General features: G+C 44.3%; 2 protein-coding genes across 8 annotated transcripts in view; both read left to right on the top strand.

The window, feature by feature from the left end:
• The window catches only part of slc44a2 (solute carrier family 44 member 2), a 230,279-nt gene extending 224,036 nt beyond the window's left edge, over positions 1-6,243 (top strand). For 2 of the 3 annotated variants that reach the window (XM_041177026.1, XM_041177025.1), the window contains exons 21-22: positions 1,851-1,935; positions 3,730-4,551. In XM_041177026.1, coding sequence (XP_041032960.1) covers positions 1,851-1,935; positions 3,730-3,854 — 210 coding nt within the window. In that variant the 3' untranslated portion in view covers positions 3,855-4,551. Of the gene's footprint in view, positions 1-1,850; positions 1,936-3,729; positions 4,552-4,579 lie in introns of those variants that run through there. The other variant, XM_041177027.1, reaches the window with a different exon arrangement.
• Positions 6,244-8,799: 2,556 nt separating this feature from the next.
• Positions 8,800-13,561, top strand: part of ilf3b (interleukin enhancer binding factor 3b) — a 68,101-nt gene continuing 63,339 nt past the window's right edge. For 3 of the 5 annotated variants that reach the window (XM_041177219.1, XM_041177218.1, XM_041177222.1), the window contains exon 1: positions 8,800-8,923. The gene's annotated coding sequence lies outside the window, so the exon portion shown is untranslated. The remainder of the gene's footprint in view (positions 8,924-13,561) is intronic. The other 2 variants (XM_041177221.1, XM_041177220.1) reach the window with 2 other exon arrangements.

Below are 13,561 nucleotides of genomic sequence, written 5' to 3'. Positions count from 1 at the left end.
ACACACACACACTCTGCACAAAACGCACACACACACTCTGCACAAAACGCACACACACACTCTGCACAAAACACACACACACAATCTGCACAACACACACACTCTACACAAAACACACACACACTCTGCACAAAACACACACTGCACAAAACACACACAGACACTCTGCACAAAACATACACACACTCTCTGCACAAAACACACACACACACTCTGCACAAAACACACACACACACTCTGCACAAAACACACACACACAGTCTGCACAAAACACACACACACAGTCTGCACAAAACACACACACACACTCCACAAAACACACACACACACTCTGCACAAAACACACACACACACTCTGCACAAAACACACACACACACTCTGCACAAAACACACACACACACTCTGCACAAAACACACACACACACTCTGCACAAAACACACACACACACTCTGCACAAAACACACACACACACTCTGCACAAAACTCACACACACTCTGCACAAAACACACACACACTCTGCACAAAACACACACACACACACTACACAAAACACACACACCCACTCTGCACAAAACACACACACACTCTACACAAAACACACACACACACTGCACAAAACACACACTCTACACAAAACACACACACACTCTCTGCACAAAACACACACACACTCTGCACAAAACACACACACACACTGCACAACACGCACTCTCTACACAAAACACACACACACACTCTACACAAAACACACACACACACTCTGCACAAAACACCCACGCACACTCTGCACAAAACACACACACACACACTCTGCACAAAACACACACACACTCTGCACAAAACACACACACACTCTGCACAAAACACACACACACACTCTGCACAAAACACACACACACTCTGCACAAAACACACACACACACTCTGCACAAAACACACACGCTCTACACAACACACACACACACGCTTTACACAACACACACACACACGCTCTACACAACACACACACACACGCTCTACACAACACACACACACACACACACACACACACACACACACACACACACACACACACGCTCTACACAACACACACACACACACACACACACACACACGCTCTACACAACACACACACACAACCTTTGAGTTCAGCATATCAGGTAACATAGGGAAATGACTCTAGGTTCTTACTCCTAATGAAAATCTAGTGACTCTCTGCTGGAAAATGTATGTGTGCGTACATCAGGTGTGGAAAGAAGCTTTCTTGGGTTGATGCCCACCATTGTCCAACAGCAGTGAACAAAGGTCCCCAAGCAGACTAAACACAACTTGGCCCCTTAAGTTACTGTGAGTGAATGGCTACAAAAATTAAATTCAAAGAGGCTTAAGTGAATGGCCCATGCACTCAAAAAAAATAATTGGAGGGAATGTTGTCCAACATACTGCCAACTTTCGCTGTCACACAACTAGAATAGCTACTTGTATAGCTGAGATTCCAGAGAGAACCAACACCCATAAAACTGTACATCCGGGAGACGCAGAACTTTCAGGGTATGAGAGAGGAATGTTGCTGTGAGCTGTTGGTATTTGTTATTATTTGTTGGTTGCAGTGTGAGTGATGTGTAGATGAGTATGAGCAGTGTAGAGAATCCTATTTCCCAGTGATACACCTTAACACACTGTGCTATATATTCTTGGTGCTAGGTATAGGAGAGCTCGATCAGCCAGAATATTTCTTCATTATGTAGGTAATTCCCAAGTTTGAATGGTACAGCAGCTCAGAGACCAAATCTGTGGAAAAGCTGACAGATTGAAACAGTAATATTTCTGCTGTTTTTGTGTTGCAGACTCTGATCGTGGGTTCCTACCTTGTCGCACACGGATTCTTCAGTGTGTACGCAATGTGTGTGGACACTCTGTTCCTCTGTTTCTGTGAGTATGTCACTCAGGTACTTCTAATTTGTATGTGTTTGAGTAACTTGAGAGTTATTGTAACTAAAGACAGGCCCAGAGAGTTGAGTTCTGATGTATGCTTTCCTGATGATGAAAGTTTAGTGTAAATTTTAATAATTGATCTTAAATAATTAAGTATTGTAAGAGAATGAACTGGGGAAATTGTATTTTCAAAATCTGACTTTCGCTTTAGTCATTTCTGGATGACTTTGTGAGTTTATCTGAAAAACAGCAGAGCTGAACAAACTAGGAAGGTTCAATCCCTGGTCTTTGCTGAACTCGCTAATCTCAGTTGGAGTGGCTGTATTGGTGCTCCGATTGGCCTCAGACAAGACCAGAATTAACTGAGACTCCTTCTGATATCCAGTGATTCCTGTTGAGCAATGCCTTTGTGTGCGGATGTTGGCTGAAGTCAGGATCAGGGTCGGTCTTGACACTGTCCAGTAGCTTGCAGACACGCACTGTCTCAGCTGTACCTGCAGATCAGCTATGACCTCATTGAATGGCAGAATACGTTTGAGAGTTAATGACCTCCTCCTGTATTCCTAGAATGGCCACTTGGGTGAGGTACTGAACTGTCCCCCAACAAGAGTCAGCACTTCCACAACATGAGGGGAGAAAACTGGCAAAATAAATACTGAATTTGGTTCTGTGCCAGTGAAAGGATTAAAAAAACAGACAATCCACAGTTGAGACGTCAGGTGTAATGGTAATAGTTTCCTTGCCGTGTTGATGGCCTGGATTCCATTAAGATGCACCTCAGCAGGGACCAGGACATTATGTTTAAGTATCTTGCCTTGCCAGTAGTACTAATGTTTCTGATTTCCAAATGTTATCTGCATCTAAGTAGCCTACTTATTGGGGTCAGTCTGGCCCTCAGCAGGTCATTGAATCTGATCACTTATTTAAATCCGCCCCCCCCTCTCTTTGTTTTACCTTTTCTCCTCTCTGCTCTGATTTTTTTCTCTGACACTGTTGTTACATCAGTTGGAATGGGATGGAAATTAAAAATCAGCAGGGCTGGTTGGTCTGAATCACACACTAATCCATGACCTAAGCTGGCCATGGTTAAATCCTCTAACTGCATTGGAATCTCCCTGTGATGTATTCCCAGCTCAGCTGAAGCGAGTAATCTGCAGCTCACAGTTATAAATATTGGGTCAGGCACCAGTAAAGATAGTCGTAAATCTGCAGCACTGTCCCTGATGCTGCCATCTTCTGCGAGTCCTGAGATGTTCGAACATCTACAAACCCAGCTTTTGGGTTTTTTGGAACATCCCTGAGGGTGGGCACCTGGCTACTCCTGTTAGCATATTCAGGGGAGTTCTGTCTGTAAAATTTATCAGCACCTCCACAGTTGTTTCATTGTGAGGTTGCTGGACAAGGGTGAGGTCCGGATTTTCAACAAGAGAGGTAGAGAGAGGAATACTGAACTACACAGTAGGTCTGCTGACATCTAATGAAAAAACACAGATGATCTGGGTGTTGATCCTTTTCAAACCTCTCTCCAGATGATGGCAGATTTATATTTCCAGCTTATTTTTCCTGATTTCTAATTTGCTAATTGCCAGCTGAGAGCCTGAGCTCTGCCTGTATTTTTGTGTGATATCATTTCCTTTTACTGACTCTGATCATTACCTTCTTCTTTCTCTTTTTCATTCTTTCCCCTTCTTTTCCTCACTTGCTCTCGCACTGTCTGCCTCCGTTCATCACTTCTGCACGGGGATGTGTTTGGATTCTTCTGCCTTTCCTGTACTGCTGCCGGGAAACCAGGTGAAGATCTGGAGCGGAATGATGGCTCTGCCGAGAGACCGTATTACACGTCACTGGAGCTGCGCCACATTCTGTACAAAAAGGAATACGACTCTCCTCAAACACCACAGATGCAGGAGGAGTGACAAACAGCTTCTGGAACGAAGCACAGTCACTATTATTAGACCAACAATGAACCCATTAGTGAGACACCTTGGGAGGACCCTGCCACTAAATTACAGCCCTTGTTTTGTCTGCAAAATTCTCCTTGTTAGTCATATTAACTAACAGTGCGAAGGTGGGAATGTTTCTGTTAGTATTGGGACCGCGTTGGAAGCCATTTTCTTTTCCAAAGGGTAATCAAATTATGGAATAAACTCCTAGGGAGGGTACAAAAATTAACTAACTGTGTTTCTGGAGAAAGAAGTGATTGAGGTTGATAGATGGAGATTAATCTATGAAATGGGACAAACAAGTTGGACCTAATTGCCAGTGCCTAAAGATTCTTAGAAATGTTCAGAGCTTTCATATGGCATCACTCTGGAGCAGTTTAATAAAGACTTTAACTTGTACACACAAAGTAATGTGATAGCCACTCAATTATTAATATCACTTGGTTATTTCTACAGTTAAATTCCTCTGCAGTCTTACACTTCCACTGGAAACAAATTTGTCTTTATTCAGTCAACCTTCAGCTGCTAAAGATTTGCTTTTCTGAGCAGCACCCTCCAATGAGTTGCTACTGTTTTGGCAGTACAGGGTTGACTGTAGTAGGTATTTGTGTATTGCATCCAGTTTCTAGATTTTAATGTTATTGGGATTTATTAAATTCTTATTGATAAATGTGATTGTGATATTGCTGTCCATGCAGTGGAAGACCTGGAAAGGAATGATGGCTCGAGTGAGAGACCCTATTTCATGTCCAAGGCACTCCTGAAGATCCTGAAAAAAAGTAATCAATGAGGACTGTTGAGTGTAGTCTGCAGATCAGGACAAGCCTGTACCGGAAGAACATGAAGTCTCACTGGATCAACCCTGTCACCTAATAGTGCAAGGAGCAAAACCATCCGAACATAGAGAGCTTGTTAAAGTTCCAGCCTTGACGTGCACTCAACAATGGCTGGGGTCCACTTTGTGAGAGTTTTTTCTGCATTACAGCTGTCTCCAGCTGCACCCTAATGTGCCAAAAATGGGTCATGGTTTGAGATAAAATTGGGTTGTTATCGTCTGAGAGACATTGTATTTTATAAATTATAGAAGGTAGAAAAGTCCAGATGTCCGCACTTGTACATGGCAGACACTTGCTTCACACTTCCTGCTCAGATTATCACAGTGTCATGAACAGGGTCAAATGGCATTGATAGACTCCAGAGTGGTAGTTGCAGCTAAGTTTGGTGTACTATGACCTGGCTTTAGTGCTCTGCTTAGCCTGGTTTGCTATAACTGGCCAGGTTTTTGCGTTCTCGGCTGGTACGCAGGCAGTTTGCTGTCTGTCTACTTCTAACCGTACACATGCTGAATGTTTTTTCCTTCACTCCTTACCTCCTGACAGTGCTGACTGTTACCTGTGGCACAAGTTCCAGTGGTGCTGGATGACCCGCAGTACCCGACCCTCATACTCACCCTTGATGTACAAGGCTAGATAGTGAGGACTTTATATACTGCTTAAAAATATTTCTGAGATATGCATCCAATACCTTCTAGTCTCTTCCCTAAAGTTAGTGCAGTTTGTGTCCTACTCCAGGGAAGAGGTAAGAGTAAATTGAATGTTAAATGTCCAAAGCCGTTGAAACAAAAATAATCTGAAATGTCAGTGAGTGGCATACTATAGTATTACTGCAGCTCTTGGAGGCTTGCTATGAGTTGCCATGGTTTGCTTGCCGGCTTAAGATGGTGAGTAACTTGTTTAGGGATGTTTAAATCACGTGCTTTTCATGCTGTCACGGACAGTACATTTATCTAAAGAAAAATATCACCATCTTGCTCACAAAATTTGGTATTGAGTTCAGTCCCTTGGGCCCTTGGAGTTAGGCAACAGAACCTCATGTATATTTGTTAAGGATAATAATGAAGCTTTAGCTTTTTTTAAATGACTGATATTTTCTGAAGACCTTATTAAATCCAAGTGGTAGATACAAACCTCCCTCAATCAGAGAAGGCTCAGCCTAACTCAGAAGCAATTTGTTTGTTTTATTGGTTTTATAAAAAAAGTTATTTTAACAATGATAAAGATTTAGCTTTATTGTATAAATGACATTACAACATTGACTGACTTTGAATAAGTTTGTCCTTGATATTGCTTGCTCATACATATATAACATATGGGTGTAAAGCCAATCTCTCTTTCTGCATGCCATAGTTATCAGCCAGTCAAATAAATTGTTATTGTTACTTTTGTAAACTAAGGAGGCTGTTTTGAATACATTCATGCCATGAATTGTTGGAATTTAAACCTGTCCTGTAGCAGATTGATTCCACAGGATTGGTTCTTGCCATAGAGAGCATTCCATATAAAATTAAAAGTGCCTGATGATATCGTTTAATTTCTGATTATTTCTGCCTCCATATTCATTCATTTATTTATCTGTGTAGATCCAATAAATTATAATTACAATAACTTGAATTGCTAAGATTTGTCAAGGCCAAAAATAGGAAGTGGGAGTTGGATGGGACGGTGCTGAGATTGGGGTGTGGGGCTGAGGCCAATGTTTGGGACCTGTGGCTGGGGTGTGAGTATGATAGCTGCTATATAAATGTCAGTATGTAAGATTGTTGTAATTAGTTCAAATTCTAAAATGTCATATTTTAAAACCAGCCTGTAAGAATCTGTTTTTAAAGAAATTTCTGCACAAGTATAGATGGCCCTGGTACTGAACTCATTTAAATAAAGGTTGAAACTGAGATGGTAGGTTTGATATTCTGCTAGGTTGAAAATAAAATTGCTTGAAGATCCTTCCTTATTTGAATCTATCTTGTGATCTTATGAAAACTTTCAATGACTTTGCAAACTGTTGTACCATCAAATCCATTTGCACAAACTGCTGAGGTTTGGTGAAGAATATCTCTGTCCCATTTGGTTCTGTCCTATGAAAAGCACAGATTGTAGGGAAGCTGGGGGAGTTGGAGCAGGGGGTGGTCATTATTTGAAAGTCATATCATAGAAGGTTAATGAAGGGACTGAAGAACAAATTCTTAAAAAATTGTTACAGCACAGGAGGCCATTCAGCCAGTTGGGTCTATGTCGGCACTTTGCAAGAGCACCTCATCTAATCCCACTTCCCGCACTTTCCCATAACCCTGCAAATTTTTCACTCTGATAATTATCCAATTCCCTTTTGAAAACCATGATTGAATCTTTCTCCACTAAACTCACAGGCCATGCATTCCAGATACTAACCACTCACTGCGTAAAAAAAGTTTCCCCTCATGTCACCTCTGGTTCTTTTGCCAAACTCCGTGTCCTCCAGTTCTCGTCCCTTCCACCAATGGGGACAGTTTTCCCGATCTATCCAGACCACTCATGATTTTAAACATCTCTATCAAATCTCCTCTCAACCTTCTGTTATCTAAGGGAAACAACTCCAGCTTCACTGAAGTCCCTCATTCTCGTAAACCTTTTCTGCACTCTCTCCAATGCCTTCAGGCTCTTCCTAAGAATTGGACACGATATACCAGTTGAGGCCAAACCAGTGATTTATAAAGGTTCATCATAACTGTTTTACTACAGTTATACAGAGTTTTAGTGAGACTGCATCTGGAATACTGTGTGCAGTTTTGGTCTCCACATTTAAGAAAGGATATATTTTCATTGGAGGAGGTACAGCAAAGGCTCACTAGATTGGTCTCTGGAATGAGAGAATTATCCTATGATGAGAGGCTAAGTAAAGTAGGCTTATTCTTCTAAACTCCAGAGAATATAAAAGGTGATCTCATTGAAACCTGCAAAACTCTGAGGGGGCTTGATAGGGTAGACACTGAGATTGTTTCTGCCAGTTAGGGAGTAAAAAAACATGGGCGCATAGTCTCAGGATTAAGTGCCGATCATTTAGGAAATGAGTAGAGGAGAAATTCCTTCACTCAAAAGGTGGTGAATCTTTAGAATTCTCTACCCAGAGTCGATGCTCCATCATTGAATATTTAAGGCTGACGTAGAAGGATTTTTGGTGTCTCAGGGAAATGAGTTGTGGGAGAATGGAGTTGAAACCCAAGATCAGCCATGATCATATTGAATGGCAGAGGAGGCTCGACAAACCCTATGGCCTGCTCTTATTTCTTGTGTCCATCATTTTTGTAAATGGATGGAAGTTGGACGCTCGCTTTTGTCCACTGTTACTCTATTTATAAAGCCCAGTATGCAATATTTCTTATTAACTACTCTCTAAACTGGCCCTGTCACCTTCAACAGTTTGTGCTTCTATACCCACAGGGCCCTCTGCCATTGCCCCCCTTTTAGAATTGGACTTTTTAAATATATTACCTCTCCTCATTCTTCCTACCAAAATGTATTCCTTCAACTTCTCTGCATTAAATTTTATCTGCCACTTGTCTGTCCATTCTAGCAGCCTGTCTATGTCTCCATGAAGCCTAATCCAAATCATAATTTACAATACTTCCCAATAATCACAAAAGCAAAATACTGCAGATGCTGGACATCTGTAAACACAGAAAATGCTGGAAATATTCACTGGATCAGGCACCATCTGTGAAAAAGAGTTAACTTATCAGGTTGATTACTCATTAATTTGAAATGTTAACTCTCATTTTTAATTTCATTTTTAATTCTGAATCAGTACCATTGTTATCAATTCGTTAATTAATCTTCCAGTATTTACCCCCTCAAAGGCGCTTTTAATTTTAAAAACCCTATTAGGTTCCTCTTTAACCTGGAGTGATTTATTTTAGAGCTAGTATTGTCCAGCCAGCTGACAGGGCAGCAGACTGCAGCTCCTTCATTGTTTTAATTGTTACAGTCAACGAACTCCATTACCCAGAATGCAACTGCAAATTATGTCAGATGCACTGGAACTGTGACGTGGGCTGCACCACGTCAACAGTTTGCTGTCATCTGATTGGTCAGTTTGAACGATGGATGGGGCGAGCGAGCTGCAGCTGCGCCTGCGCACTGGATTCCATAAAGGGAGCCGTTAGCGGCACGCGGGTCACGTGAGCCTTTTTGTCCTTTTCCCATCGAGTGTGCGGCCGGGAGCGGGCGAGGGTGAGTGAGCGAGTAAGCCGGGCCGAGGTGGGGGAGAGCTGGGCTGTTGTGAACGCCTGGGGGTTGCTAGGCCCGGAGCTTCGCTCCAAGCTCCTTTAACCGCCAGGCAGGGAAACCTGCGTTGGCCGCTGACCCGAGCCCCGCACCAACAATCTAAAGTGCGTCACTCGCGGCCTAAGCGCCGGGGTTTGGGCGATGTGGGAAGAGGAAGGTTCGGAGGGGGAAGTGTGGGGGGAAAAGCAGTGAAAACTGCCCCATGACTGAATCGGCGCTGACGTGCCGGTTTAAATTATGATTTGTTTTGCCTCCTCTCCCCCCCCCCCCCCCCCCCTCCTCCTCCCCGCCCCCAACCCTTTCGCTCCATGAGGCACAGAGCTCAAAATGGCGGCGGGGGAGGGGGGAGGGGGGAGGGGAGCCGCGCGCGAACCTTTTCCCAAAATGGTTTGTAATGGGATAGGTTTTCGCCGCTGCGATTGGTTCCCCTTCCAGTGCCCTGATTGGCCATTCCAACAGAATGTTCGGATTCGCTAATCACTGACGCGCTCGTGTGAAGGCAGTGCGCATGCGCGAAGTGTCATGCTGGTCACTGTTTCGGAAGATTTTCATGACTAACAAGAAATTGCATTTATCCGGATTTTATGAGTACCTAACAGAAAAGTGGGCGGCTTGATTTGAACGTGAAATGTTTCTAAAATGATCGGGGATTGTGGTATTGGTAGTATTTTCTTGGAGTCACCGGTTAAATTTTTGATGCGTGCTAGTTTAATTTATAGAAACGAGGGAGAGAGAGCGGGGAAGGGGGGAGAGGGAGAGAGAGAGCGGGGAAGGGGGGAGAGGGAGAGAGAGCGGGGAAGGGGGGAGAGGGAGAGAGCGCAGGGAAGGGGATAGAGAGCGGGAAGGGGAGGAGCGAGAGTGGGGAAGGGGAGAGAGAGCAATAGAGCAGGGAAGGTGGAGGGAGAGCGGGGAAGGGGATAGAGGGAGAGAGCGCGGGGAAGGGGATAGAGGGAGAGAGCGCGGGGAAGGGGATAGAGGGAGAGAGCGCAGGGAAGGGGATAGAGGGAGAGAGCGCGGGGAAGGGGATAGAGGGAGAGAGCGCGGGGAAGGGGATAGAGGGAGAGAGCGCAGGGAAGGGGATAGAGAGTGGGAAGGGGAGGAGCGAGAGTGGGGAAGGGGAGAGAGAGCAATAGAGCAGGGAAGGTGGAGGGAGAGCGGGGAAGGGGGGAGAGAGAGAGCGGGGAAGGGGGGAGAGAGAGAGCGGGAACAGGAGGAGAGAGAGCAATAGAGCAGGGAAGGCGGTAGTGGGGAGAGAGAGCGGTGAAGGAAAGGAGTGGTGTTGAGGAAATGAGGGACAGGATGAGCTGAACTGAGACGTATTCTCTTCTTCCCACTGTCTCTGCCTCTCGTTTAACTCCTACAAATTGCTGCAGCACAAGGCAAGAAATGAACCCGTAAGACCTCCGAAAATTACCACCAGCACCACAATCCTGCACCCCCCCCCCATCATTTCATAAACATTCCGCTTTCCAATCAGCCGCTAAATGTTTTTGTCAGAGCAATTTCACTTCGAATGAAGGTGATATCTTTTCAGCCGGGAATTCCTCCCGATAGTAGCCTCCATTACTGAGCGCGCACCCACTGTCTTCATGCAAGCACATCTACGGAAGCTCTCGGCCATTTTGTCAGAATGCACTGATAGGCTGATCAGGGCAGCAAAAAAATTGTCCCGTTGCAACTGTTTTGGAACAAAAAAGTCGGTGCCTGGGGCTAGTCTAGGAGGGGTGTTTGGCGGAGCTACTCTAGCCTACTCTGCATCTGTCCAACCGTGCCCTGCCCTTTCCAGCCTCTGCATTGGTCAGTACCAGCTGATTTTTGTGAGCTCTGCACTCTGAGTCTGGTCAACTCACCTGGCACTGACAGGGCAATAGAATGGGCCTGAGTGCCCACCTCCGGCTTAGAATCATACAACACCGAGTGGAGGCCATTTGGCCCTTTGTGCGGGTGCCAGATCTTTGAAAGAGCTATTCAGTTAATCCTGCAGATATCCCTGCAAGTGTTTCATTTTCAAGTATTTAACCAAGTTTATTTTGAAAGTTACTATTGCATCAGCTTCGACCACTGTTTTAGGCAGTGCATTCCTGATCATTGTAACTCATTGTGTAGAAAAATTCTTCTTGTCTCCTTTCTAGTCCTTTTGCTAATTATTTTATATCTATCCCCTGGTTTGTCAATGGAATCAGTTCCTCCCTAGCTACTCTTATCAAAACCCTTTGTAATTCTGAGCGCCTAAGTCTACCATTCTTAGGAGGACAATCCCAGCTTCTTCAGTCTCTATGCACAACAGAAGTCTGGCATCTCTGACATTCTAATAAATCTCCTTTCCATCCTTAACATCCTTTCTAAAGCATGGGAGCCAGTGGCGTAATGGTATTGTCACTGGAATAGTAATCCAGATACCCAGCCTGATGCTTTGGGAACCTTGGTTCGAATCCTGCCACCACAGATGAATTCAATAAAAGTCTAATGATGACCATTGTCGATTGTTGTTAAAAACCCATCTGGTTCTCTAATATCCTTTAGGGAAGGAAATCTATCATATCAGTAGTCCTTCATATTGAGGATACCCTCCATCGTGCTAAATGGGATAGATTTCAAACAGGTGGAACTGGGCATCCATGAGGTGCTGTGGGCCATCAGCAGCAGAATTGTACTCAACCACAATCTGTAACCTGGCATATTCCCCACCTCTACCATTATCATCAACCCTAGTTCAATGAAGAGTGCAGGAGGGCCAGGTAGTCCAGGAGCAGGCATACCTTTCAAAAAAAATGAAATGTCAACCTGGACTGCTTACATGGCAAACAGCATAAGCAGCAAGCGATCCCACAATTAGCAGAACAAAAACAGAAATACCTTGCTTAGCAATAACTTGCTCACTGACACCCAGTTTGGGCTCCCCTGGGTCACTCAGCTCCTGACCTCATTACAGCCTTAGGTTCAAACATGGACAAAAGAGCTGAACTGAGGTGGGGAACCCTAGCAAAACGAGTCAATGGGAAGTGGAGGGGGATCTCTCCGCTGGTTGGAGTCATACCTAGCACTAAGGAAGGTGGTTGTTGGAGTTAAGTTATTCTCAGCTCCAGGACATCACTGCAGGAGGTCCTCAGCCCAACCACCTTCAGCTGCTTCATCAATGACCTTCCTTCCATCATAGGAATAAGGTCAGAAGTGGGAACGTTAGCTGAGGGGTAACATGCACCAGGCAATGACCATCTCCAACAAGAGAGAATCCAACCATTGCCTCTTGATGTTCAGTAGCATTACCATTATTTAATCCTCCACTATTGACATCCTGGGGGGTTACCATTGACCGGAAACTGAACTGAACTAGCCATATAAATACTGTGGCTACAATAGCAGGTCAGAGGATAAGAATCCTATAACAAGTAACTCACGTCCTGGTTCCCCAAAGCCTGTCCACCATCTACAAGGCACAAATCAGGAGTGTGATGGAACACTCTACACTTGCCTGGATGAGTGCAGCTCCCACAGCACTCAAGAAGCTTGACATTGTCCAGGACAGAACAGCCCGCTTGATGCACAAACATACACTCCCCCCTCCACCGACTCACAGTTGCAGCAATGTGTACTGTCTACAAGATGCACTGCAGGAATTCATCAAGGCTCCTTAGACAGCACCTTCCAAACCCACCACCACTACTATCTAGAAGGACGAAGGCAGCAGGTAGATGGGAACACCACCACCTGCAAGTTCCCCTCCAAGCCACTCACCATCCTGACTTGGAAATGTATCGCCATTTCTTCACTGTCACTGTGTCAAAATCCTGCAACTCCCTCCCTAACAGCACTGTGGGTGTACAGACACCATAGGGACTGCGGCGATTCAAGAATTCAGCTTACCTTTTCAAAGGCAACCAGGGATGGGCAATAAATGCTGGTCCAGCCAGTGAAGGCCATATCCTGTGAATGAATGAAAAAAATGGTGCTTTATTGAACACAGTATTCCAGTTGAGGCCTAGCCAGCGATTTGTATATATTTAGGATAACATCTTTGGTTTGTATTCTATTCTATTCCTATGTGCTTTTTTAATGACTTATTTACTTTCCCTGCCGCCTACAAAGGTGGTGTCTGTTGCCCCATAATACCACAAACTCCTCCACTTGTAGGTGGTTTTCATTATTCTGGGACCTAATTTAAAATACTTTCTTTTACATAATCTAATACAGTCAATTCCTATTAAGTCTGTGCTTCTTGTTATTGGAAATTGTTAAAGATGTCAAGGGATATGGAGTAAAAGCACGAGGATGGAATTGAGATATACAACTAAACCGTGATCTAATTGGTGGACCAGGCTGAACGTCCTGTTAGTCGGTTCCAACCCCAGTGCCCCAGCCTCGCTTCTACTCTTGTTGTTTGCATGTTTTTTCTCTGCTTTGTTTCTGTGAAAAAAAATGGCAGATGCTTTGTTTATTTCGGGGAAAGCTGTACACTAGTCTTGCCTGGATCTGATTGAAAAGAACTCAACGTGACCAATGTCTCTTGGTGTTCATAAGAAGAGGAGTAGGCCATTCAACTCCTTGAGCCTTCTGCCTTTCATGACTGATAAGTATCTTAACTAA

The sequence above is a fragment of the Carcharodon carcharias genome, chromosome 30 (assembly GCF_017639515.1).
Source record: "Carcharodon carcharias isolate sCarCar2 chromosome 30, sCarCar2.pri, whole genome shotgun sequence".
Taxonomy (NCBI): Eukaryota; Metazoa; Chordata; class Chondrichthyes; order Lamniformes; family Lamnidae; genus Carcharodon; species Carcharodon carcharias.
Note: the sequence above shows the minus strand (reverse complement) of the source record. Positions and strands in the feature narration are given on the sequence as shown.